Source organism: Tyto alba, unplaced genomic scaffold, assembly GCF_018691265.1.
Source record: "Tyto alba isolate M040663 unplaced genomic scaffold, T.alba_DEE_v4.0 Super-Scaffold_9, whole genome shotgun sequence".
Lineage (NCBI taxonomy): Eukaryota > Metazoa > Chordata > Aves > Strigiformes > Tytonidae > Tyto > Tyto alba.
In genome coordinates, this window is record NW_024881330.1 from 15,034,518 (window position 1) to 15,061,528 (window position 27,011).

At 38.1% G+C, this 27,011-nt stretch overlaps 1 protein-coding gene across 1 annotated transcript in view; it reads left to right on the forward strand.

Moving 5' to 3' along the window:
- Positions 1-27,011, forward strand: part of ENPP2 (ectonucleotide pyrophosphatase/phosphodiesterase 2) — a 73,080-nt gene that overhangs the window by 32,342 nt on the left and 13,727 nt on the right. Inside the window, 9 exon segments of the mRNA XM_042786001.1 lie at positions 7,440-7,495; positions 9,721-9,786; positions 10,492-10,564; positions 19,054-19,165; positions 20,560-20,685; positions 23,094-23,125; positions 23,940-24,067; positions 26,132-26,219; positions 26,380-26,467. Coding sequence (XP_042641935.1) covers positions 7,440-7,495; positions 9,721-9,786; positions 10,492-10,564; positions 19,054-19,165; positions 20,560-20,685; positions 23,094-23,125; positions 23,940-24,067; positions 26,132-26,219; positions 26,380-26,467 — 769 coding nt within the window.

Below are 27,011 nucleotides of genomic sequence, written 5' to 3' on the forward strand. Positions count from 1 at the left end.
AATATCACATTGACATAGACTACTAAAAATGGATGGGTATTGAAAGACAGGACAGTAAAATTAAGGGGGGGAGGAAGGGAAGTCTGGTCTGCATTTCACAGAAATCTTGTCTGTCATATCACATACTCATCTGTTTTTTTTAGGTCTTTGGTCTCAAACTGGAGTAGTCAAACAACTGCTGAGTGGTACTTAGTTTGCATGGAATTGGGAACTTCTATTTTTCTTCCCAGGAATGCAGGAAAAGTGTCTGGGACCCCCAGCCTCATATTATGGCTAAAACTGCCTAGAAGAGAATGTCATTTAATGTTGATAATTTCCTAAATACTTTCTTGTTCCTGAAAACTGGCTTGTTGTACATGACTTTGTTAAAACATGGGGCTTTTGGTGTTTTTTCTTCCTTTTTTTTTTTTTTTTTTTTTTAATTACTTGTTCTAATACTCAGTATCTTGCTGGGAAACAGCCAGATTACCATGGACATCAGTGGGATTTGGCACATAACTAGCTGAATGTTTCTACACCAGGAATTATGATAAATTAATTTTAAAAGCATTAAGAGAAAGAGAACAGGGAAGAAGGTAGCTTGAAAGTGTTTTGAGGAGGTGTTAGAAGTGTTTTTTGTTAGTATACAACTTTGATTCATTATATAATGCCTTGTTTCCAAAACAAATGTGTTTAACAGGAAACAGCCGCAAAACCACTCCTTGTATTGCTACAGCATCTCACAGAAATGGTGAGCATTAGGGCCCATGCTCCCAAGGGGAAAACTATGTTTGCTGCTCATTTATCATGACACCGAGACTGTTTCCATCACAAGTAACTTTAAGCACTAAATTAGGCCCCAGCTGTCTTTGGCTTCTGTTAAGCAGTAGTTTTCCATGTCTTTGACTAGATGTAGTGAGCTTAAACTTATGCTACAGAGAATACATTCCTTTTTTTTTTTTTTTTTAGTGATCTTTCATGATCCTTAAAAATCTATTGGCCTCCCCAAGGTCCGAAGATGGCAGGTATAAAACTGCTGGTCTGTGGTTAATGGGGACAGAGAGGCTCCTTCAAAAGGTTACCCAGCTTTGATCTGAGTTTGGCTCCAAAGATGCCCCTCTCTTCAGAAATATCTTAATTATAAAAGCATTAAAGGTTGTTTAGGGAACCTTGTGTCAAGTTTTATTTTCACTATTAACCTTTTAAAGAGAATAGAAGCCTCAAAAAGAGCCCAGCTTGAGATGCTGAGATAAATTGTAAAGAAGGGCCATGATGTTACTAGATAAGTGACTGCATGTTGTGAAGCTGTCTTTACAATCTGCAGAGTATGCCTGTAGACACTAGGCATCACAGCTATACATCTTAACAGGATATTCCTGATTTTATTTAGATTTCACATTCTATATCAATCTTTGAGATAAAACCATTTTGCTTTCCTGTTTATTGGAATTTTGTTGATTTTGACTAACAATTACAGATATAACTTTTCATTTTCTTGCCTAGTCAGACTGAGCATTGACAGGATAGTTACATCTGTAGAGCCCAGGCTCTGCAAAAAGCTGTCATCTGCCTTTTTGTCCTGAATACATTTTTGAATTAGTTTGATTGGTGGAGGAAGCAGGAGGCGGCATGTTCATAATTGTCTTTTTATAAGTATTTCTTTTTGTCTAGCTTGAGCCTTGAGCAAGCAACAGGACTCTGAGTCTGTCTAATTATTCAATAGGCTTCTTGTACCAAAATCTTCTGTCTGGGCAAGAAGGAAATGCTTAGTTGTCAAGACTGTGAGATCATTTGTGTCCTGCTATAGAGTAAGGAGTGTGGAAGGAGTTACTACACATTTTACCTCGTTGGCAAGGCAAATTGAAAATGGTGCAAGAGTGTAACATTTGGCACCACCCTGGTATTAATTCTGCATGCTGGCATCAGTCTGGTACATGTTTCTTTACCTGGAAAATGCTGTGATTTCCCCTTTCCCACCTTTGCCTGGATGTGGAAGGGATTTCCCATTTGTGCATTACCAGCTCTCTGCTGCAGTGGGTGTGTGCGTTTCCTCTGCTCCTGACGTGAATCTCCTTCCCTGCGAGCGGGAGCATGTTTGCTCAACTTGGCCCAAGGGCCGGACTTCAGAGCCGTCCCTCCCATCAGCCCTGACCTGAGATGTGCTGCTGCTGGTCCTTTCAGAGTACAACAAATACGGGGCAGCCTTTGCAAAGTTACAGGCTCTTATTTATTCATGGAAGATTAAAAATAGGGAGGTGGCCCGCTTTCTGTGTGGGTTTTCAAAGACAATTCAACAGCTATCCTGAATAACTGCATGTAGTATCTTTGTGCAGCTGTGTCTAGCAGTCAGGAGAAGGGGGACTTTGGGACTTCCATGTTCCATATGGCATTACCACCTAAACTATTGCTTAGGCTGTCTATTTTTATCCATAAATATAGGAAAAGAATCATAATCGTTAAACACAGAGGATATAAATTTGATAGTGTCCTGGTTTGAGCTGGAATAGAGTTAATATCTCTTTTTGGTAACTAGAATAGTGCTGTGTTTTAGATTCAGCATTGGGTTTGGTATGAGAAGAATGCTGATAGCACACTCATGTTTGTGGCTGCAGCTGAGATTTCAAGGACTCTCCAACTCCCCACGTCCTGCCTGTGCACAAGTGCACGAGAAGCAGGGAGGGAGCACAGCCAGAGCACCAGATCCAGATTGGCCAATGAAATATTCCATATCGTGTAACATCATACTCACTATTTAGAGGAGGTGAGGTCGAGAAGGGGGACTCGCTCTCTTGCTTCCAGGATTGCAGCTGTGGGATCTTGGTATTTCGGGATTGCTAGCCGGGAACAGGCTGGGTATTGGTCAGCGGGTTGCGAGCAATTGCATTGTGCATTGCCCATTTATATTTTCTATTGCTGTCATTGTTTTCATTTTATTACCATTGTTAAACTGTTTCTATCTGAACCTGTGAGTCTCCCTTTACCCCTCCAATTCCCTTCCCCATTCCCAGGTGAGAGGGGAGGGTGGGTGAGTGGCTGCAGGGTGGTTGGCTGCTGACCATGCTCAAACCATGACAGACAGTAATTCAACTTACAGGATATGTTTCATATACATCTAGAAAAGCACGTATATTATTTCTTAGGACATTTGCAAGTGTACTGGGGTGGAATCTGTGAGTCTGTAATTTAACTGGTCTTTCTGTATTGGAAAAGTTTAGATATTCTCTAATTCCTGTGGCATGGCATGAAGACGGAGTGGTTAAATCTTTGATTATTTCTTTAATATTTATTCCCCTCTTTTCTACTTAAGCAAATTAATTCAAAAATATGGCCTTTATAGAGTTTGCAATACAATAACGCTTGTCCCATATGCAAACCAGGGGTGTACATGTGATATAGTTAAACAGCTGACTATAAAATTCTAATGTATTAACAGTTAAAGCCAATGTATTTACATATGGCAAATAAATTACATAAGCACACAAAGGGTACTGACCTTGCAATGCCTAACACAGCAAACTTTATGGTAAGTGACCTGAACAGATGTGACCAGCCATAGAGCGTATATAACACATTGCATTTACATGCTCAGTACTGGAACATCTAGGATTAATTAAGACTGTGACTCTAACTACCAGAGAGGAAACGGAACAGTAACCTTTATTCCTTTCTAATTTCAGTTGTTTTGGATGGACAAGATTGAGAGGGCATCAGCTACCTTTTTTTTTTTCCTATCCTACATTGACTGACAGTGTAGATTCACGTTAGCCTGAGAGGCATGACTTATAATCTGCCTTGAAAGACTATGATTTTAATTCAAAGACAGTAAGAGATGTTCACTGGTGATTAGGCCGCAGTAACAGTTTGCCATGTTTTTCTATTGGAGTTACTATCCTATAGCTGAGGGTAGTATGGAAACTTACGTGTTCCTGTCAGCTGCTCCAGACTGTTGTCTAATTTTACCTAGCCAGTAAATGGTCTGCCTAACCAAGGGCACTTCTGATAGAGATTGCTACCACTAGATTCATCAGCAATAACTGTCACAACTCTAAAGCACTCTGAAAAATTTATTTAAAGCTTATTCAATGCATATAGAAATTATTCTACTTCGATGACTACTGCTTCTCTGTGCACTTAAAGATGTCTCTGCAAATGTATTATGAGCAGCAGCTTTAGGTATGATGTTGAAGGGTGTTGAATTTTCTTATTTTGGTTTTAAGTAAACCAAAGGCTTTCTTCCCCTCCTCCCCACCCCATTTAAAAAAAAAAAAAAAAAAAGAGGGGTGAGGTCTAGTACTATTTTGTTGTAACCTTGAGTGGAACCAAGCTCTCCATGGCAAAGTCAGGATGGAGTCATTCAGACTTCTCAGATGTTGCAGCCAGATATGGGCCTTTTGATTTGCTGGTCTTTGATTTCAACAGATCATTGTTTTAGCTGTTGAGCTTATTTCCAGTGCAGCAGACACGTGTCCTCATCCAAACAGTTAGTGCCAATGTACATGTCTGCATTCCTGAGGTGAAATACTTGGGAGCAGGGAGTTTCGTCCCGTCTGAAGCCAGTCCAGGTGCCATTGGAGTGCCCTTACTGCTCACTTAGGAGTGCACAACTAGGAGTGATCTCCAGTTACTTGCATTACTCCTGATTCAGAAGGGTATTCATGCTGTTTTCACGTGGCACTTATGAAGCACACTCAACAGGAGTAAAAAAGTAGATACCACCTTCTTGCAGTCATGCTGGGTACCTTGGCAATGTACATAGGGCCTAATTATTAATCTATCAAGATGACTACTGTTTTACTTGCTTGGCCAGAGGGATGTTGTCTTTTGCCACATGTTTAAAATGGTTGCCTAAAATAGACAGGGTCACAGGTGATTTCAGAAGTGCTAATAGTCAGGGGCAGGACAGCACAGCTTCAGCTGCTGAGGGGTGGAACTTGGCTGGTCTGATTTGGCCAACCAGGCAGGCTGGGCCACTTGGACCTGTGCAGGCCAAAGCACTAGAAAGTCAAACTAGAGTTAACAGATGGTAAAATCCAAATACTGAATTCCCTGGACTTAGTTTGTTGGTACCTTCCCAAAGCTATCTGCAAAATTATTTAAACTTTGCAGAAACACAAACACTTTCAAAGAAAAATAAATCTGCTGCAGCTCTGTAGGGACAATGGTTTTCCAAGTACGGCAAGACCAAAGAGCATAACAGCAGTGGAGCTGATGCTCCTCGTGCTGAATTTGTATTTGACCTCTTTTCTCTGCAACGATGGGTTCTACTCTAGGAATAAATCTGCAATGCAAAGAAAAATGTAATTTCTTTAAGTGTGTGCCCTTTTTCAGTTGGGAAGCCCATGAATCACTAATGAATATGGAGCAGCTCCTGACTTAGACAGACACAGTGTCCAGGCTGAAGTTCTATACCCTGTACTAACAATGATGCAAACAAGCTTGTGGATGCATCCTTGCATTGCAGTCACACCTCTGACTGCACGTATGGCCTCGATGACATGATCAGGGGCTTGTAGGCACACTTCCTCATCTCTCTTGTTCACCTACATCCTTCTGTCCCAGCCTGTCAGGGCTACTGTTCTGTGAGCATTTGAAAACCATATCCCTGTTATTCAACAATTCAAACCCAAATTACATTATAAATTCAAAGCCACTTTTTTATTTTGTGGGGAAGCTACTTTGCAAGCCACATCATCTTGTGGTCATTTCCACCATGGAAACCTCGGGCTGGGACTGCAGAGGCTGGGGGAGATGCTTGGTGGCAAATGGGGGAGACCCCATTTGGTGGGAGCTTGAGCACAGATGAATATGAACCAACTCTGAAATCAGAGAAGCACCTGAAAACAGAGAAGGATGGGCTGCAAATCCATGGCCATTCTGCTTCTTCTCTTGCTGCATCTTTTTAGTAAACCACCATTTCTATAGAATTACCATGGATGTATTCTTTCCTGGAAAAGAGGATACGTTATCAAAAAGTTAGAATATAATGAATGTAAATGATATTTTATAGCAGTGATTTTAATTTAACTTGATTGAGTCCAGTAAGATTTGGAACAGTAGAAGATGAGATATAAGAGCTGTGTCTAGGGCACTGGAAAAGCAAAGATGACCAATTTTCCCATAAGTAACATAACAATATACAAATTTAATTGCTGATAACTATAGCCTCAGTTTGCAAATGATCTTTCATCAGACTGTGCCAAATTTACTTCAATTAGGACTGATACATGAATATTTCAGATATGATATTTGAATAATGCATGCCTGAATAATAATGACAGTTTATAATTGTCTGTATGAACAAAGTAGAGGGGCCTTGAATGTATTTTCAAAAAGTTGATTTAAAGTAAACCAGAGATTTTGCAATTATGAAGTAAGGGAACTATGTTTTGGTTTAACTGCTTGTGAAATGGATAAATTGCAGTATACATAAATAGTGGGAAGAAATAATCTAGTTGTATACATAATGCTGGCCTTTAAGCCATCACCACTTTTGAAATAAGTTTAAAGGTAATTTCATTAGTTCCTTGCAAGAGAAATGTAGTTCTGTAGGGCCACAAACTTACATTATTTGCTTTCCTTGATTGTGGACCTTTCTGATGTTTGGTCATTATCATTCTCTGCCTTGTATAGGTATTCATAGAATAGAAAAGAGAAAGAGGGTAAAGGGCAAGAGAGAAAGAGAGAAGGGTAATGAAGATAAACAGGGGTATGGTATGGCTTTCATTAGAGAAAGACCAAACAAACCAAGGCTATTCTTGCTTGAAAAGGAGTAAATAGAAGGGAATATAATGAATGTTGTATGGAAATGGGAAGAGAAAGGATTAGTAATCTGTTTTCAAAGAATATGGGATTTGAAGGATTGAAAAAATAATGGAGATTGTTTCTGTTATTTCCATCAATCACCACTTAGGGTGAGATCAAAAAGTTCTAAAACTTCTATGGAGGAAAGTGTCCCTCTGCTTTTTTTACACCCCTGCTTACTCACCTGTGCCCTTTTTTGTGTACTCTTTTCTAACGTGTTTTCTGTTGATGGCTGCTAATGGTAGAGTAAGAGGAAAGAGGGACATTAATGCAGACGCTGATGAGTGTTAAGCTGCGTTCTTTCCTAACTGAGTATCCTCCAAAACTTGAACACAAAAAGGCTCAGGTGAATAATGTATGGGTTTTGAAAATTAAATGGAATACTGGAGAAATTCTTGGCTACAAATCTTAATGGTTTGTATTAAAAGCAACACAACGATTTAGGGGTAAAAGTCTACAGCACAGCAGCTGATACAGAGCTACAGAATTTGCAAAGGTTTGTCACTCCACGTGTTCAAATTAGGGATGCAGGCTGAAATCTGCAATTTTCACTTCTAGGATCTGGGTAGAAGAATGTGTCTTGAAAACATTCTCTTTTGATTTCAGAGGGTCATTAAAGATCTGAACACATTCTAATCCTCTTATATTTTCCTCATTAGATTTGGATTACTGCAGCCAAACAAGGGGTGAAAGCTGGCACGTTCTTCTGGTCTGTGTAAGTGACTTCTGCTTTTTGAAGATTTGTAACTAGTAATTCAGAATTAATTTGATGCAAGTGTTTATTAACATAAGTGATATTTAAGCTTAGAGTAAGTTTTCCCTTCACTAAGCATTTGGTAGCTTGGAGATCATACCTGTAACCCTCCTTAGTTTCATTTGTGCAATGTTTCTCATAACTAAAGCTGGTGCTACAGTTTGCCACTTTAAGTTCATGCACTGATTTTTAGCAGTTGTCTGAAGATGTCTAACTATGTAAAAATTTACTTTCTTTCATTTCACTGTGTGGTTTTTTGCCTCCTTAGTATTGCTAGCAATGTTTCCTAGTCCTCTGAGTGTTTGTGGAAGACTCTTTTATTGTTCTCTTATGTCATCTGACATCAACAACCTAAATGACTCAAAAACCTGACTGACTCATTCATTTTACAATCCAGTCTGACCTTTGAGCAAGATATCCAATTTCCCTTTCCTAAAAGATAGTCTTGAAGATCTTTGCTATTTATTCTTTTGTTTAATGATTCCAAATTATTTTCCCTTGTCCCAACTAAGATGCATCTTCCTAACTGAAAATGGATGAATTTTGATCATTTTTGACTTCTGAGGAATTCATGTGGATTAGTCTCTCTATTTCATTTTAGTGGCAGGATTGCAGGAGCAAAGAAAACAGACTATCAGGATTGAAATACTAAGGGGATTTGCCTATTTTTTTGTGATTCCATTAGGAATAATATTCTTTGCTACTCTAAATATCATATGGCACATGGAGAGAATTATAAAATGTACCACGTACAAAGCTGATGATGGGTTTAGGCTTGCAAGATTGTTATCTGACAGAGTACCAGTCTGATGCTCTACAAAACAAAGAAATTGATGTGATTCATAAGCTCTACAACTACATGATCACCATAAACACCCTGGCTAATGCATGCTTGGGGATATAAAATGTTACAGAGGGTAACAAACAATATGTCATATGGATGACAATAGTAAGACAGCCCCTTTATGTATGAATGAGATACATATGCCTTAAAACTGTATTGTTCAATTTGGGACACAGAATGATTTTTGGGAGAATTTGCAGGCACGCTTTTTGGAAAACAGAAGTGTTAAAAACATCTTAGTCACAAATTACTTAATTGAAATAACAGATTTTTTTCACATTACACAATAAAAATTTCAAAACTGGACAATACTCAAGATTATTACTCTGCTTTAATTGCCTTGTTTGCAAATTTGAGCATAAATTCTCATTTTTATAGTTGTTTTACAATCAAAATTTCTCAGTGTAGCTTGAGACTGAAGTCGTCTGTTGTTCTACAAGGCATTAAAAATGAACTTATTTCAAAATGGCTGTTGACATCTCTCTGTCAGACGTTTCCAAAGAGGGCTGAATTTAGGTCAGCATGCTGAATCCAAGACGTTTGTATTTGATTCCTGCCTTGGGATTCTGCTATTGATCTAATGGAATCTGGACTGACTGTGCTATTGTATTAAAATAACTTTGTGGTCACTGACCTGCAGAGCTTTCTTAAGATGAGATATCTGGAACTTTAACAGATGTTTGTAAGGTTAGTCATTCTCATAGCATGAACTTGGCCTCAGCAGCCAAGTGAAAAGTCTCAGGATACAAACAGTGAAATAAAATTAGTCTGTTCTGCAGAGTGAGAAGCTGTCAAAGTTGTGCAAGTCACTGTGCTGATGGCCTGGTGTTTCAGAGGGCTGTTTTGATTTATACCAGCCTAGCCCTCAGTTTGGTTGCTATTAATTCAATGGGAACTTTCCCAGTGTCTTCAACACTACTAAAGCAGGGTCGTTGTTTAAACCTGCACTGATGTGAACAATTTAATGTTTTTTCACTCATGCCAGCTATCCAGTGGCAGCACTATTGTACATAAAAAAGGTTCATCTGGATTAAGCTATCAGAATGGATCTTTATTCACTCCTGTTTTGAACAGTTAGATTTACTGCGTTGAGTTCTTACTCTAGAGTTACAAACTTTTAATCATCTTTCTTTTGGAGTATGTGGACATACAGGAGATCTGAAGTGATTCCGTTTGCAAGGTAAGAATCAGTATCAAGCAAGAAAGAAGATACAGCATGCTGAAAGCAATTTAAATTATTAAGATTGATTTTAGTCATGTTAGAATCAGTTTGTAGCAAGGCTTTGTTGATGCTTTTTGTATTCTATGATAATAAGACATATTTTTGTATTTTGTGGTCCAGTGTCATCCCCCACGAGCGCAGAATATTAACAATACTGCAGTGGCTAACCCTTCCAGACAACGAAAGGTAATTCATTTATTCTCATCTGCTGTTGGATAGCTGCTAGCTTGTCTTCTCCTTAAAAGTAGCTGGAAAAACAAGAGGAAATTTCATTCTAGAAATAATTTTGTCTGTCACATGCTAATACTGATTTAAGGATTTATTTGGGGTTTGTGTTTAGGTTGTTTTTTTATCTCAGCTTTTAACCATCAGCATTTTGATTCCTCTCAATAAATGTATGGTATGACTTTATTTCTTATCAAGAAGCATTTGGTTACATGGATTAACTTGGATTGTTGTTATCCTACTGAGTCAAATATGGTTTAACAACCTTTCAGGCAATAGCAGTTGCAGAACTGGACCCTGAGAACTGGGAAAATGTTAAGTTTTTAATTATGAATTTTTCTTTTTAGTGCACAAGTTCCCACATGCTGCTGGCTGCAAAGCTCAGGCAAGCTGCGGTTGTGATCTCTCCTATGAGACTTAAAAAGAGCGCATGTCCTCAGATGGTACCCCATGTGCCTCCCTGCATGTGTTCTTGGATTTAATAAAACTGTAAAACTACTAATTGCTCAATCACACCATGGAAACATATGACCGAGAAACAGTTCTTTTTCCATAAAGCCAACTCTCATTGGAAGGTTGACTTGATTTGACTTGACCTAACAGGTCTGGGGTTTCTTGTTGTTGTTGAAGGAAAGCTATCCGGAACAAGACCTTTCTTTCTTTCAGGCCTTATGTTTATGCTTTCTACTCTGAGCAACCAGATGCTGCTGGCCACAGATATGGTCCTTTCAACTCAGAGGTTAGTACAGATTTTCTTCTGCAGAAAAAGCACATGTCTCAAATACATTTTTGGAATAATTGCCACTGTGCAGGAGTAACATTTTTAGCAACTTTTTTTCACCTATTTCTGCAGTATGCTTCCCCTCTGCCAGAGAAAACAAAGTTACTGTGTAAAGGATTTATCATGTGAGATACACTTCTAAGAGAAGGAACTGCCTGTGCCTTTCAGGAAGCTATTTCTCTGTGTGATATGATAACACAAATGGAAAGATTTATTTGGCAAAGACAGGAATATATTTGGGTGCAGCAGTATAATTTAACTTTCCTCTAACACTTTATCCTTCTTAAAAGTAATAAAAATATAATGCAGAAAATACTGAGGAGAAATTAAAAGAAAAACCTTTCTTTAAAGCTGACAGTCTGCAGTAGCCAGAGTACTAATTACAGTCTGTTGTGAACTGTAAAAACCTGCTATTTGCAGTATCATATAGGCCTTAAAGGGGTCCAGAAAGCTTTGCCAGTACTCTTTCCTCAGGACTGGACTGTTGAGTTTGGAAAAAGTTTTGAAGCACCATAAGGTAGTTTAATGAAAAATTATGTGCAAAACACTGCAGTAGTTTAACCCCTTGTTTGAACTTCTGGTAGTTGGCTGGGACTGATGAGTACTGCTTCCCTGCCAACACTGTCCAGATGACAAGACCTTAAAGACTATGCACTTTTCTGGGATTTGTGGGGAGGGTAAGTAAATTCTGCACCTGAATATCCTACTACTTTGGGTGGCTAGGATCTGGCATGTCTGACATCTGGCAGAGGTCCCCTAGTTCCAGTGCAAATGTATGCTTGTAGATTGCCATCACAAGACAAACTAGGAGTTTTTACATGTGCTGTTTAAAGGGTAAACAAATGTTTGCAAATCTTCAAAAACTGAGGAGTGTATCGGGTATCTACCCTTTGGAAGTTAATATAAATGTCCCCAAGTAGCCAGGTGCCCAGCAGTAGTTTCTTACTTGTTTGGTATACATCTGAGAGCTGCTCTCTACTGGAGATGAGAGCAAAGAGAAGCAGCATTAATCTTTCTTAATATGCTTGAGTTATTTGGGTTGTATAAATAAGTTTGCAATGGTTATGAAATTGCTGTGGGTAGCATCCCTGTTGGAACAGTTTGAGCCGTGGTCCTAGAGCAGTGGGTGTGAGCAATTATTCCAAATCAGCACTGAAACACCATACTGGATAGAAAGAAGTAGTCCTTTATCTGGATAAGCAGTAGTTAAAATCTGCCAATGTTCATGCTATATTGACAGACATTGATATGTCTTTGTGTTGTCATTTGGCTCAGAACAGGAGAGATGTCTGACTCAGTCAAACAAGTTATCATAATGAGAGTTCTCTGATTGAAGGATATAGTAAATGAGGCTTTATAGTTCCTCTTATTGAAGTGTTACAAATATTATGTGTGGTTTATGACTGAAAACTGTAATTTCATTTGTCTGTAGACTACTACTTCCTTCTGAACAGAGTTGTGGGGCTCTTTCCATGGATTTAAAGGAGAATATGAAGATCACAACATTGAATTTGTTCTTTAAATTGTAGTCTTTAACAAACCAGTTTAGCATCCAATATGGTAATCTAGTTTCAGGTTGATTTTGAGTGTCTAAAAAGTGAAGTGTAATTGTGTCATCACAGGAAAAGTCATTATAAAAGCAAAAAGCCCCCAAAGGCTCTTATGGTTTGAAGGTTCTTCTGGATAGTTATCTGAGGGTTGACCACTAATTGCAAGCCAAAACTTAGGCTCTTAATAAGTGTGAATTAATAGTTTATGAAAATTTTACAAATGAATTGATTTATGTCATTTATGTTGAACACAAGAAGAGCATGAAATTGATTTTTAGCAAATTGAGAACAGACAAGATAGTGAATGAGCATGTATAAGTTTGCAGTTCAATCAGTGGACATAACTTTGTGAATGGAAATCTAAATAAATGAATACAGCTGTGTAAGTATGCAGATGCTGAGATTTGCTAGGGTCCCAGTTTTAGGATAAAAAACCCCCAGAAATTATTTTACATTGTTTCTCTTGACACTGTTTTCAATATAATTTTTAGGAGCTATGAAATTTACATAAATCAGCTGGGAAGAAAGTCCTCAAAGGGATCCTTTCCAGCTGCTTCCTTGATACGGAGAGCACAACCTCCCCATGAAATCCTTCTTTTCTTGTATACAGCTGGAAGCAGTTAGACAGTTGGAGTAGTACTGACTACTTCATTTTTCCTCATGCAAAGGCAGATCAGCCAAACAATAATGTTTGAAAACAAACTCTTAACAGTTCTGTGTTATATTTAAGATGGGCTTCTTATTTCTTCTTTTGAAGAGTGAAGATTTTATGCTGAGTATTTCTTGCTGCATTAGTAGCTTGAGGGATAGTTTTATACCTTCAAAACCTCCAAAACTTACAAATGTCCATTAAAGTTAATGTTTACTAAAGATTATTATATCAAATAATGTTCTAAATGTATTTTAAATGCATAATCTTAAAGGTCTAATGGCATCCATTACTGATAATTTTCATCTTCCAGACTTCAGCAGATGGCATTTATTGCTTCACAGGGCATGTACAACAGCCTATGAGCAGAGTGTCTTAAAAGCTAGAAATAAAGAGATGTAGATACACTTAAACTTTATTGGTGAATTGCCAATGTTGTTGATATAAATGGAATACAGACTATGGCCAGTGTCCACTAGTGTAACTTTGCATGTCCTCTAGCATTATGAATTGCAGTGTAAATGTGTTGGTTGTCTAGGTTTGGGTGGTTTTTTTTTGGCTTTGGGTTTGTTTTGTTGTTTTTTTTTTGTTTTGTTTTGTGGGGCATGAATAAACTTCTCAGCAAGTATTTCAGTGGGTTCCATTATGTTTCCAGGAGTAGTTATGGGAGTTATCAAATATGTGCTTGCTCTTGATTTACTTCTGCATATTTTTTTTTCTTTCCCTCTGTGCTTCTGCAGTTGAACTCTGGTAGGTTGGTCCGTCCGGGTCAAGAAGCAGAGCTTTGGCTGGCTAGTTACCCTTGTGATGTTACAGTTCCCTTCTGTAAGTGGGGAGGGATTAATTTCCCTCCTCCATAACTCTGTTCTGACTCTTCTCAAGCAAGGCTAAGATTTGGCTGGTTAATAAGAACTTGGCTTTTTTTTTTTTTTTTTTTTTTTTCTTTTAGCTAACTTTTTTTTTTAAAAAATAAAATGTTTTAGAAAAATACTACTATAAGAGCTCTAAAACACATCAAAATCTGGCACTGCTAAGCCGTTCCTGCTGCTCCTCTAACATGCTGTCTTGAGACGGCCATTTTCAGTGTTCAGACCTGGGTCTCATGCGCTCGTGTGTTTCTGGCATTGTGGAGCTCTGTCTGAGCCGATTCAGAGACAGTAAAACAAGAATCCTTCCTTTCCCTGCCGCTCCTCTCATCAGGACTGCACAAAGCTTGAAGCGTTTTAAAAACAGAAAACTCTGGTGCTGCTTTATTAAAATGCCTTTCTGGAGAGAGACGAATGAGACTGGACTAGAATCTCCTTTCCAGCTGCTTGCCTTGGAAGCAATGAAACAGCATGGCAGATGGTAACACCCCCTTCCTTCCCTTCCCTGTTTATGTAGCTCTGTAACTGAACAACTGTGAGAAGCTGCCTAAGTACACAGAAGTTAAATATCATCATAAATCTCCAACTCTTCTCAAGCCCACTCAGCATGCTTCATTATGTGCAGCATATCGTAGTTACTAGCTCCCAGTAGGCATCATCTATCAGCACTTCACACACAATCCTGAGCAGTGCCAAGAGCCTGCAACTTGTGTTAAAGTCAGTGAGAGTGGTACACTTTAAAATTATGAACAAGCTGATTAATGGGATAGTAGTTTTTTCCAGTTGTCTTAAATTTGTTTTTTTTTTTTTTTTTTTTCCTTTTATAAGTCTATCCCAGGTATTTATGCATTTATGAACAATAATATTACTCAGTAAGATGCCACACTGAAAGTTCCAGGAAATTAAATTATCAAATTGCCTGGAAAGCTGGTAGTAAGGCAGGTAGCAGTGCAGCTTTCTGATGCACTTGTCACTAATATGCCCTGCCCAGCTGATTTGAAGGATACAAGGTCTGTGCTGAGTCTCACCTTCATAGATTTGTCCTGAAGACCTGCAGTCCCCAAAGGGCGGCTAGTGGGGTTCTGGTGATTTCAGTGGGGTGTGTGGCCTGGCATACAGTGGTGGCACCTGCTGACATTACTGATGAGGGTACCTGGTGTCACTGATTCAACCAAAAAGTGGGTGTGGGAAACCTTGCAGAAAACCATTTGGACTGGACCGGTTCTATTACTTGTACCTGAACCATCATCAAAGTGAAATATTATGTTTCCACCAGCACTCTACCCCAGACACTCACTAAATTGTATGCAATTAATTTTACTTAGGTTGAAGTTAAGTTTACTTAAATTTTGATACCATTAATAGTTAATATTTGATCAATAAAACCCTCCATATAACTATATCTTTTCAAAACCAGAAGCCCCACCTGTCTTCTGAAACACCAATTTCATTTGCTTTTATGCTGTCTGCTCTCGTAACTGCTGTTCTGCTTTTGGTAAAATTTGGTGGATTCCTCCTTAAAAACAGACAGAACCTAAATTGTCCAAAAGTCTAAATTTTTGAAAAGGCCACAGCATTTATGCTTCAGGGTTATCTGGTACAGATAGCTTTACTATCTGATGTGAGTTGAGACAGGCTTTTTTTCTGAGTCCAGACATGTCTCCCCGCCAGTACAGGAGAGTAGTTATGGCTCCCCTCTTACTCCGCCTAAGAGACCTAAGAGAAAGCTTCCTCCTAAGAGGAGACAGGAAAGACCAGTTGCAGCTCCAAAGGAAAGACGAAGAAAAGTACATAGAGTGGATCAATATGCTGCGGAAGCTCGTCGGAAGAAAGTAAGTTGACATATGTTCCAAAATGTTATGATGGAAGTGTCACTTTTAGGCAGTACTCTAGCTTTATTTTTTCAACTTGGGAGTTCACTCCATGCTTCAGGTTGGGATTTTGCAGACAAAACTATAAATGTACTGAAAGACTCAAAGGAAAGCAGCCAAACCAGACCAAGTCTTCTGGGAGCTATGTTTCTCTTATTTCAGATTCTGTTTGCATCAGGAAAAGTCGTCTTTATAATCTCTTTATATTTTAAAATCCAGGCATCAGCTGGAGGCAATGTCAGAGAAATCCCTGGGAAGACGCCACCAGTGTTGCTAACCCTTCTGAGCTATTACAAGTTCTGCAATATGTTGTATCCTCCTTAACTCCCCACCTCATGGGAGCCTGGTGATTATTTGAGATCCTGTGTCTAGTCATTGTGGTTGCAGAAAAGTCCTGAAAATGTGACTCACAAAATCTAAAAGGGAAAGAACTTTAAAAAGTCATTGTAAAATATATATATTTGAAAGCCAGTTTGTGACTTTGGAGGTTAGGGCATTCTTGATTACAGGATTTCTGAATGCTGTATTTCCAGTAGAAGTGGTGCAGAAGTCTGTTTTCACAAGAAAAAGGTCAAATAGAAATTGCTTTAATAAGAAAAGGTACAAGTGGAGGAAATGGGTATTCTTTAGTGTACACTCTTTCTTCACCTGGCACTGATTAGCACACTGGGAAGTGTTATAGACCACTTCAGTATTATTTTAGTTTCAGAAATTTAACTATATAACTCAAAAACTCTTCAAGCAAACAATTTAAATATTTCTCCTTTAGGCTTTAAACAAAAGCCTTGACACTCCACTGTATTCTACAAGATGTTATAAACACTCTTCTGTATTTTTTGACTTGTTGCATGATTCAACTTAAAACAGTTAATTTCAGGCTGATTTTTTAAGTGTAAAGACATGGCAGACAGAGACATGCAAAAAACAGGTATAAGAAAATAGAAATTCTCCAGAGAATTTTTAACACAGATTTACCTGAGAGGAGAACTGATAACTGTGATGGATGATATTGCTATTACTCATTAATTTGCCATTCCAAGTTATATCCTTCTGGCATGAAGTACAGCAGATAACTGACCACATTCTTACTGATGTATGCATATGGGACTCTTTCTTTTTTTTTCCCCTTTCTTTTCTCTGGATGAAAAGGTCATCCAAACTTATCCCTGATAAGTCAACTGTGAAAAATTATCACTATTATTTCGGAAAACAACCATCCTAATATTACACAATAATTCCCATCATGTCTGCAAATTAATATTTTGGTGCTGTTTGAGAACAATAGAATATAGTACAGGCTGGATCCTACCGCTTAAAAAAAAAGGGGGGGGGGGGGGGGGGAAATCAAGTGAAATTCTTCTTCCAATCAAGCTTCTAAGAGAAAACTCAAGAGAGAATCCAGTTGGGGTCTGTATGTCTCAGATCCCATATTCAGTGATTTCACAACACTACAAACTCTTTTCATTGTAGCACCATCTTAGAGAACCACATATCTTCAAAGATAAAATGTTTCTGTACAGCCTTCCAGTCTTGATATCAACATATTAGATGAAGAAAGGTATATGCAAGAGTTTTATTTGCTTATCAATAACTCTTTGGAAATTACATCTGGGAAAGAACATGAGTTGTAAGAGCAGCACATCCACACAAAATCCTTGCCTAAATATGCCACCTACAGCCAGCCTTAGGCTGCAAAGCCCATGTGGGGAAAAACTTGAGAGATTTGTATAGAATAATGAAAGATAGCTGAATTTAAAAATTAAAGAGAGACAGAATGCGATGAGATGAAGAAATATTGGTGAAGGTCTTTCTAAGAGCTGCTTAGTCAAGTAGTGAAAACTGCAAAGTTGAAGGTTTTTTTTTTTCTTTTTGTTTTTCTGGGTTAGTTTTTTATTTCTTTTAAAAACAAGATTTTTCATTTATATTGATTTTCTTACAGTTTCAGAAATGTCTCTGCAGGTCTACAGATTTCATTGGTGAAGAAGGTAGCTCAGCAAAATTGCTATCACTTGAAATCTTTGAAATCTCTGGAAGTATTGCTGACAAAACTAAACATTAATGGGAAATCCATCTGGATTTCTACCTTCCTTGAATAAGCTTTGGATTCTGAGTAAAAGTTGTATTTCCTTATATAATTAATTTTATACAAATATAGTCTCATAAAAATGGAATTTGCATTCATTGAAGAAATTATTTGTATTTAAGAGTGGAAGAATGCTGAAACAGACAATTTTCTTTTTTTTCTAAACTTGAAACATTTCTGAAGTCTAACTAAACTGACTGCTTCAGCTTTCCTGAATTAAAATATTTCAAAATTTCACTCTTTGCCTGAACCACTTCCATATGTTGCAGAAACTCTTCCTCCTGTTCCCCACTGTGATTCCATCTCTCATGAGCCACTCCTCCTTTAATTTATAGTGCCACATGGGAGATGACATTTCCTGTCTCATAACCTATCAGACCCATTTAACATCCATCCCTTAATGACTCAGGCAGAGGGAGAATTTCTGAACCATCTTTTTCAGGGTCACACTAAGATGGTGTTTATTTTTTTCTCAGAAAATTCTGCCAAAATCTATTTTTTTTCTCATCCAAAATTTGTTAGCATTCTGTTTGTCACTGGGAGGATGTTTCGTTGCAAATACTTGGACCAGCCAAATCAAACAGACAAGCGAGGAGAAAGTTGGCATGTAGTGACAAATGTTTTCTTCTTAAAACCAAAACAAAATCCTCTGCCTAAAATCTTACTTTAAAAGGTTTCCCTTCTCTGTGCCATATGGTAAAAAATGTTTAATTTTTTTATAGCTGAAAATACAGTCCTGTGAACATGTCTTGCTGTTTTCTGTTTTGTTTCTTAATGAAAAGGAAACTTAAATAGAGGAATCACAGTACTGTATCCATGTCTTCTGGGGCCTCCTGGCAATTTTGCCAAAACTGTCATTTGAGATGTTGGAAACTCTTGGCTATGAAGCTGAAGAATGCTCCCTCTGAGCCCCATGTGCTACTCAAGTGACTTGCATGTTGTCATCCTAGTATCAGATGTCCTTTTGAAGTGAATTTCATTAAGGGACTTGGCATAAGAATCCCAAGTCCAAAGCTTCATTTCATGTTCATGTTTTGCCTAAACTGTTCACATAAAATAGCCTTTTAAAAGTACTGCTATTTATCTGCAAGAAACAAACTGAATCCCAAAGTCACATACATTTTTCTAATATCTGTGCTTTGTTTTACCAAATGTACACATGTCAATGGGAGGCCTAAGGTCAGACATAAAGATCATTTGCTGTCTTGTGTCAGCATCTCAGCAGGGCTTTCTCATGGTGAAATCACAGTGTGGATATAAGAAAGGAAATGGTGCGATAATTGTAGGTGTAACAGCTCAGCCAAGGCTTTGCCTCTTGACCTGGATGGTTATTCTATCAGAGTTTTGCAAAAGGACATCCATTTGTAGAAGAATGGGGAAAATTGTAATGACAGAATTAACTTTCTTCCTTTCTGCATATTTACACAGATGATGGTGAATCCCCTGAGAGAGATCGACAAGACAGTAGGACAACTAATGGATGGACTGAAGCAGTTGAAACTACATCGATGTGTCAATGTCATATTTGTTGGTGATCATGGTAAAATAAACAGTATTATTGATAACTGTATAAATGCCTGAGCAAAATAGCTGTACATATAACTGGTGGCTTAACTGAAATTTCCATTTCAGATATTTTTGTGTGGATTTCTACTGGTAGTTTAAATCCCCCAAATCAGCCAGTTGGTGTGGACTGGCCACTCAACTCATCTATTAATTGTCAGTGGAGGACAATTCTCCTTCATAACAATGATGTGGGTATTTACATCTCCACTTAAGAGTTTTTTAAAGCTTGGCATTTTTGATATCACATCCAAGTGCAGATCTCCTCGCATGTATTGGAAAGATATAATGGGCCTAGAGTAATCTTTTTGGAAGGTTTTATGGAAGGAAATAATTTAGTAGCACTGTTCTCTTTTTCATGAGGAGAGGAGTAGGACTTTAGAAGGAGATATTTCCATGGTAATTAGTGGGTCAAGTTATCCTACCAAGAGAAAGATGAATATTTGTAAGGGACTGTGTCCAGCATGGGTGGAAAATGTCGTCAAAATAAGGAGGAAGAAGGAAAAAAGTAAAAGGATATTTCAGGGTCAGATTAAGAGTCACCCAAAAGCAGCGATATTGTTTGGTAGGTCTCATTCTTCCGGACATCAGAAGAACTTACAGTAGAAGAAGTAGTAAATACTGGCAAAGACAAAAAGGAAAAAAAAAAAAAAAAAAAACAAAACCAAAACCAAGTGTTATTGAAGAAAAATGTGACCATGTTTGAGATAAATCTGTTTTTGCATAACTTTTTACCAATGCTACCAAAAGTCCTGTTCTGTTTAGACCTTTGTCTATGAAAGTCTCACAAGAACTGCTACATTAGCCATAAAATGGAATATGCCTCCTTTCTGGCTGTGGGGAGAGAAGGGTAAGGGGCAGGAAGGATTTCCAGAGGAGGCAGTTTTGTGCTGAGAACCGCCTGTGACTGGCAATACATTCCTACCCACCACAAACGGCTGTAGGAGAGAATTGTTTATCTGTGGCTGCCTTAGAATGGACCACCAACAGACAATACCTTTTGTGTGTGATTTCTCTTAAAGTTCTTTGTTTAAAAAAAAATAATCCCCGAAGTAGTACACTAAACTAGAAACAGACTTTGATTTTTCCATGAGCTTTGTTTGGAGATGTGTCAGTATGCACATCGTATATGTGGTGACTGTTTCTACAACATTGAAAATGGTATTTCTCTTGTGTAGGCAAGTGCTAAGATTACCCCTAGTTTGACTCCTACTAGTGGCTGATGTTTGGATTAGATGACTGGAAAAAACAAGAATAAGATTGGTCATACAAAATAAAATATTATATAGGCTGTTTGGGGTCTCTTTTTGTGCTGTTTTGGAAAATGCATTTATTTTCAAACTGGATTTATTTTGCATTTCCCTTCTGCAGGGATGGAAGACACTACTTGTGAAAGAACTGAATTTTTAAGCAACTATCTGACTAATGTGGAAGATATCATTTTGCTGCCTGGATCTTTAGGGCGAATTCGCCCTAGGTCTAGCAACAACCTAAAATGTAAGTTAATATGTACCCACTATGTCCTGAGAACTAGACGCCATCCCTTCCTTGGGCTGATGTTGTCTGAAGGGTGTAAGTTTGCAGTGTGTTGGCAGGACATTCAGAGGGAAGCCCGCTGAAGACCAGCTGCTTGCTCTCTTCCCAGTCTGTAGTTCACAGACCTCACAGTGGTAGAGCTGTGTCAAGTGGATGGCTGAAACATTCTGGGTTAAAACTCACCCTTTTATAGTATGGAGGAGTGGAAACTTGGAGCAAATTTCACATGCCAGCTTACATGTCATTGTGAGTTTATTCATGCACCTCTTTCCTCTCTCAGCAAAACCAGGACTTGGGGTATTTCAGCACTGCGTGGATTGGATATAAAAAAAAAAAATCTGTTACCTTTTCTGAGCTAATGGAAAAAAAGTAAATTGTTAATTTTGAATTCAGTAGCTTCTTCATACTTCTGGCAGAGATGAGAAGCAGCATGGGTTACTAAACAGCAATAGGCTGGGGATGTTGAAGGATATAAGGGAGATTTAGAGCATGCATTCAGGACCAATATTGGCAGTAGAACTTTCTGGGGTTTGGTACCATGCTGTTTGAAATTCACCCTGACTTGCTGTTTGAGATTAGCTGATCTTTGATAAGAGCACTCAGAGCTCAGTCAGGAGTCCTCTAGTGAAGGTAACCCTGTGATTTAAAGCATTATCGACCCAGCTGCCCTGCTACTGCTCTGTGGAGGCCTACCACCCCCGGGGCAGCAGGACCAGGATGGGGCTTGTGCCAGCACCATGGCTGATCTGGTTCAGTATGCCAGGGCAAACCTGGATTTGCCAGCAGTTTAAGCTACTGTGCAGACTGTGAAGCTCATAAACTAACTGTAAGTACCTATGTTTTTTGCAACATATGCTACAAGGGTGACAACTTTTAGTAGAGGGGAAGATCGGATAGCTGGGACAGCCAACTGACCCCTTATAACACTTCAGATATACTTTGGTTGAGGGCAGATTTCACACAAAAAAAAATTTGATCTTTGAAGATTAAACATTCTCAGAATAGTAGCAGAAATAAGAAATGAGAATATGCTAAAACTTTCTTAGATAATGATTTATGTATGCATTTATTTTACTGTAAACTAATTTACCTGGGTATTTATGCTCCAGGAATATGGGATGAATGTGTAAAGATCTGATGAAAATAGTGTGTATGTTGATAAAACTTTCTAGACTAGCATAACAACTGAATTCCTATACTTCACAGTCTGTTTCAGTTCTGAGAAGATTTTTTTTTTTTTTAAATAGATATTTCAACCCTTCAATTCCAAAATTGCTGAGAAAAAATAGTTTGCTGTGGAGGATAAATAAATTGAAATATCTTCCAAAAAGATCTGCTTCTCTGACTGACCTCTGAGTCATATTACTGGTTTTCCCGCAATACCATTTTCCTCTTTTGGCCTCTGCCTGCAGCTTCCTAGTTTGAATATTTGCAATTGCTTATAAATCAGCAGTTTGAACATGGAACAAAGAAGAATATTCCTTAGTTTTAGAACTGGGGTTTGCTCCCTTAAATGACAAACTACCAACACTTTAATTCCTCCTTCATTTTCCTATTCTATAATATTGCCTCAATACTGCAGACACACCTTTGCAATGAATAAGCCTGTAGCTTGTGTTTTGGGATTCAGTAGAGCTCATTTCAAGCTCAGTAAGATTGTGCCTTAAGCAACCAAAACAATAATAGTTAATCAAGAGATTTTCACTTCCTAAGATTTTTCTCTTAGCCTGTTTTTTCTCTCAGGACTGAAAAAGTTCTTCCCCCCATCCTCCACCCGACTCTGGAAGAAAACAGAGTTAGTATGGACTGTTGCAGGTTTTGGGCTTTCTACATCTTGCATGTTCCTTTAATAGTATAAAGATGTATCTAAAATATTTTTCTGTGGCTTTTCACATACTCTGTAGCAGCCTATGAAATATGTGAAATGTTAAAAGAGACAAAAAATATTATGTATTTATCTTACTGCATGTGCATTGTTGCATTCAAATGTGCTTTCAAAAATTTTCAAGTCTTTGTGTTTGGGGGTGATTTTTTATTTTAAGGCAAAGCAGTTAAAAGACTTGAAAGTATATGTTTCCAGAAAATAGAATAAATATTAAGCTAAAGCCCAAATCATAAAGCAGTGAGCAACACTATCTAAGGAACTACAGTATCGCTAAGTAAAGTGTATACAGTTAAACTTTAGTTCATATTCAGGATATCTTACCTGATATATGCAGTGTACTTTTAGTGAAGATCAGCCAACTTTTAGGAATAATGCTTCTGTAAAACTACATTATTACCTTGTGTTTTCTTATGCAAATTGTTCATCTTTTGTATTTTTGTGTGGTTTTTTTTTTTTTTTTATTTTTCTTCTCTTTGTTTAACAGATGACCCTAAAGTGATTGTTGCCAACCTTACTGTAAGTATCTAGGACTGGAAGGTGTATCTGTCTATACTGCACTGCTCACTTCACATCTTAATTTGGGGCATTATTCAGCATTCTCTCCTTGCTCTTTAGGCAGGAAACCCAACCATTAACATGAATAAAGAATGTTAAATGGTGCCCTTCATGAGTACAGATTAATGTTTGTCATAAATTCCACTGTTTGCCGCTGTAGTAGATTTTATAACCTTTTTGGGCAGTGCAGAGCCAGAATCTCCCTGACAGTCTTGACTCCCTGAATTGAGTCTATTTATTCATTCCTTCAGAAATGGAAAGTAATCTTTTAGGGTAAATATTTTACTAGCAATTTGAAGATGCTGAAAAAGTGCACTTGATAGCCTTCAACTATAACCTTGTTTTTAATGGAAAAAAAAGTGTTTAAAATAAAAGCTGATTAAAAAAAATATCAAATTTGGTAAGCAGATGGCTTTAAATATATCTGCAGATGAAATGTATTTTGAGCATTCAGCTTTCTTCTGAAACTTATGCTTTAGTTCAGCTAGAATAAAATTCTTCATCCATGAGCTAAGTAAGGGTGATGTTTTGCATGATGCTTTCAAAAAGACTGTAATGAGAATGAAGCTTTCCAAATACATCTTTGAATGACTCCCTGGGCCCTGGTCTTATGTAAATACTGCACAGAAAGGGCTGGACTACGTACTCTAGATGTACACTTTGTTTTCAGGACATCATCAGTAATGACCTTAACAGCTTGATTTCTGTAGTTCAAGGTTTTATGTGCATCTAAGCTAACCAACAGAAGTGTCATTTGTAACCATTTATTTTTCAGTGTAGAAAGCCAGACCAGCACTTTAAGCCTTACTTGAAACAGCACCTGCCTAAACGCTTGCACTACGCTTACAACCGCAGAATTGAGGATGTCCATTTACTGGTGGATCGCAAATGGCATGTGGCAAGGTAGAATCTTTTGCTTCCATCCTGATTTTCAGCCTTTTTTTGAGGAAATGAAACACCTGGGATTGCCCTGTCTGTCAGCGTCCTGCTTCAGTACCCCATGAGCAAGAGGAGTTTTGAACTCCTGGTGAGGTTCAAGCACATTTGGTGCAGGGGGGATGTGGCTCAGAACACAAAACTGTTTTAAAGTTTGGGAAAATCAGTAGCTGGATTGAGGGTAGAAACCCAAACTGGTTTCCTCAAGCAGCTGTGGGTTTTTGACTGATTAGCTCAAGTATAGGAGCTGATAAGGTTTTTTAATGAGGTGCAAGCTTATTCCAACCAGGAAGCAGGCAGTATGGGAGGAAGGGAAAGGCATATGTGACCAGAGGGTGTTAGGGGGTGAAAGGCTGGGTGGATGCAGAAGGTGAATGGAAAAAAAATGAAGATATTGGCAGAGTGGGTGAATGCCTAAGAACATGTGGAAGGGTATGACAGGGTGGCCATCAAAGTGCCAGCAGTGTATTGTGTTGCAAAACAAATCCACAGAAACCGGGATGCTTTAGCTCAGAGAAAAACCTGTTTTGGGTTGTTCTTCCCCATATGCATCTGAATTTTCAGTTTTAAAATATGGGCAATTTTTAATATTCTTAGCTAAAAATTGAGTGATGAAAAACAAGTTGTCACATACATGTATAGAGTGAACAGGAGAGAAGTAGCCTTTGTTTATGAACTGTGCACCCCTTTCCGATTTAATATATATTCTTGCTTTGATCTTTTGACACATTGTATATTACAGTATGAGAACAGCTGGATCTTTATGCATAAAGCTGACTCAGTGGTTCTTGGATGATGACACAGCTTTTGGCTCATGATAGTCTGTTACAAGCTTTAAATTATGGTAGGGGTTTTTGCCCGTAGAACTGCTAGGCAAACACACGGTGTGTTGTAAGTGCCTTTTGATATCTGTGCTTATCTTTCTGTGAATTATGCAAGGATCACTCTGCTAAAGCAGTGAATGAGAAACCCCAGTTGCTTTCTTGCATAACTCCACTAGCTGGCTGGCCAGCAGCCCCATGCAGTTTCTGTGGCTAGGGTTCATGTAAATTTCAAAGAACCACACTCTGAGTTTTAGGCCTATAAAAATTTTAGTTTTAAGAATTTTACTGGAACTGATGGGATGGTCCAAGTTGATTTACATTTAGTATTTCCTTATTAATTACATCAGACTTTCTTGAGCTTATTTATTCATTAGATTTTCTGTAATGTCATTCACCAATAATTAATTTGTTAATGTAACTGTAATTCTTTGTATATGCACAGTCAGGAAAATGGTAGTTACAGATCTGATTGCTCTAACTCTAGTAATTTACAAGGCCAAAATCAAACTTTGGCTGAGCATCATTTTATTGCAGAGGTAGAAATTAACTTGTAAAATAATCTGGTCCACTGCATGTATTGCCTGAACATGGTTCTCATAAAACTGTAAAGTGCTCTGGAACAAGCTAGTAATTATAATTCCTATGACACAATACTTTGTTTTCCACATATTTTGTAAAAAAAGTACTCAGTAACAAGCTGATAATTAGTGTTCCTGTGATACAGCACGTATTTTCTAAGCTATTTATCTTCATTACAATCTTTCTCTTTTCCCTCCAGCTTTGTTTCTGCTCCCCATTTTTGTTTATTGTGTGGAAGGCAAACAGGTGAAAGCACTTTGCAGCACTGTGTGACATTTGCAGCATTGTAACATCGTGAAAGTGCTTTCATAGAAGCCTCTGTTAGCCTTTTGAGGATTGGAAGAGTATGGTCCAAAACACCTCTGGCCTGTAGGAGATGATGTGATATGAGAAAGTCTCAGAAAATAAGTAAATAGATGCTAAGATTGTTATAAGTGGGTAAGAGCTGGCTCTTAAGTTTGCACCCTCTTACAGTGGGAAAACCCTGGGGTTGTTGGATGAGCCTGCAGTCCTCACTATTGAAATTCAAGAAAGATAAGCAATGCACTGCCTTGTAACCTTATCCCTCCTACCCCTAAAATACATTGTCAGGTCAGTCAGGGAATTTTCTAATCCTTTTTCAATTTAGGAAAGCCGTGGATGTTTACAAGAAACCAACAGGAAAATGTTTCTTCCATGGAGACCATGGCTATGACAACAAGATAAACAGCATGCAGGTATGAGCAATGGAATAACCTTTGCGTGAGGGTCATTAAAAGCAAAAGAAATTTGAGGTCTCTAAAATGCAAATATTCACTGAAATACTCCTACCATTTAATGCTCTTCTTTTGTATTCTTCTCACTCTTTTTTTTTTTTTTTTTTTTTTTTTTTTTAAGACTGTCTTTATAGGTTATGGCCCTACATTCAAATACAAAACCAAAGTACCTCCTTTTGAAAATATTGAACTTTACAACGTCATGTGTGGTAAGCTACCTGCTTGAGAAATTGCAAGACAAACATGCTGTTATAGCTAACAAGGCTTCATTTAGGCACCTGTGAGCTCATGCCCTGACTCTCTCCTAGTGTCCCTGTCCCAGTCCCAACTTCCCAAGTATTTGCCTTTAGTCCAGAAGACCTGAAGGCATTTCTCAGGGGGCCCCAGTTTTCTCTACTCTAGCAGCTAGCCAATAAAAGGGGTTACCACAGTTTGCTGCATGCAGCTTAGTAGAGATCAAATAGACACCGCTACAGTGCATGGCGTCCATACCTCAGCAGTCTAGGAAGGAGGTTTCTGTTCAGGGACTGTTTCTGCACCTGGATGTCTCATGGAGTGGCTCAGGGGCATCACTTAGTTTTTCTATGGCTTCTCCTTCTGTGATTGTCTTTTCTGAACTCATACTGTAGCCATGAAGAAGAATCTGATTATGTGTACAGATACTCATTAAGATCTTCTCTTTAATACTGATTTTCCAGGGCAATAAACCTTTCAAGTCAAAGGTGTAATTCACTTATTTAATTCTTTTTTCCA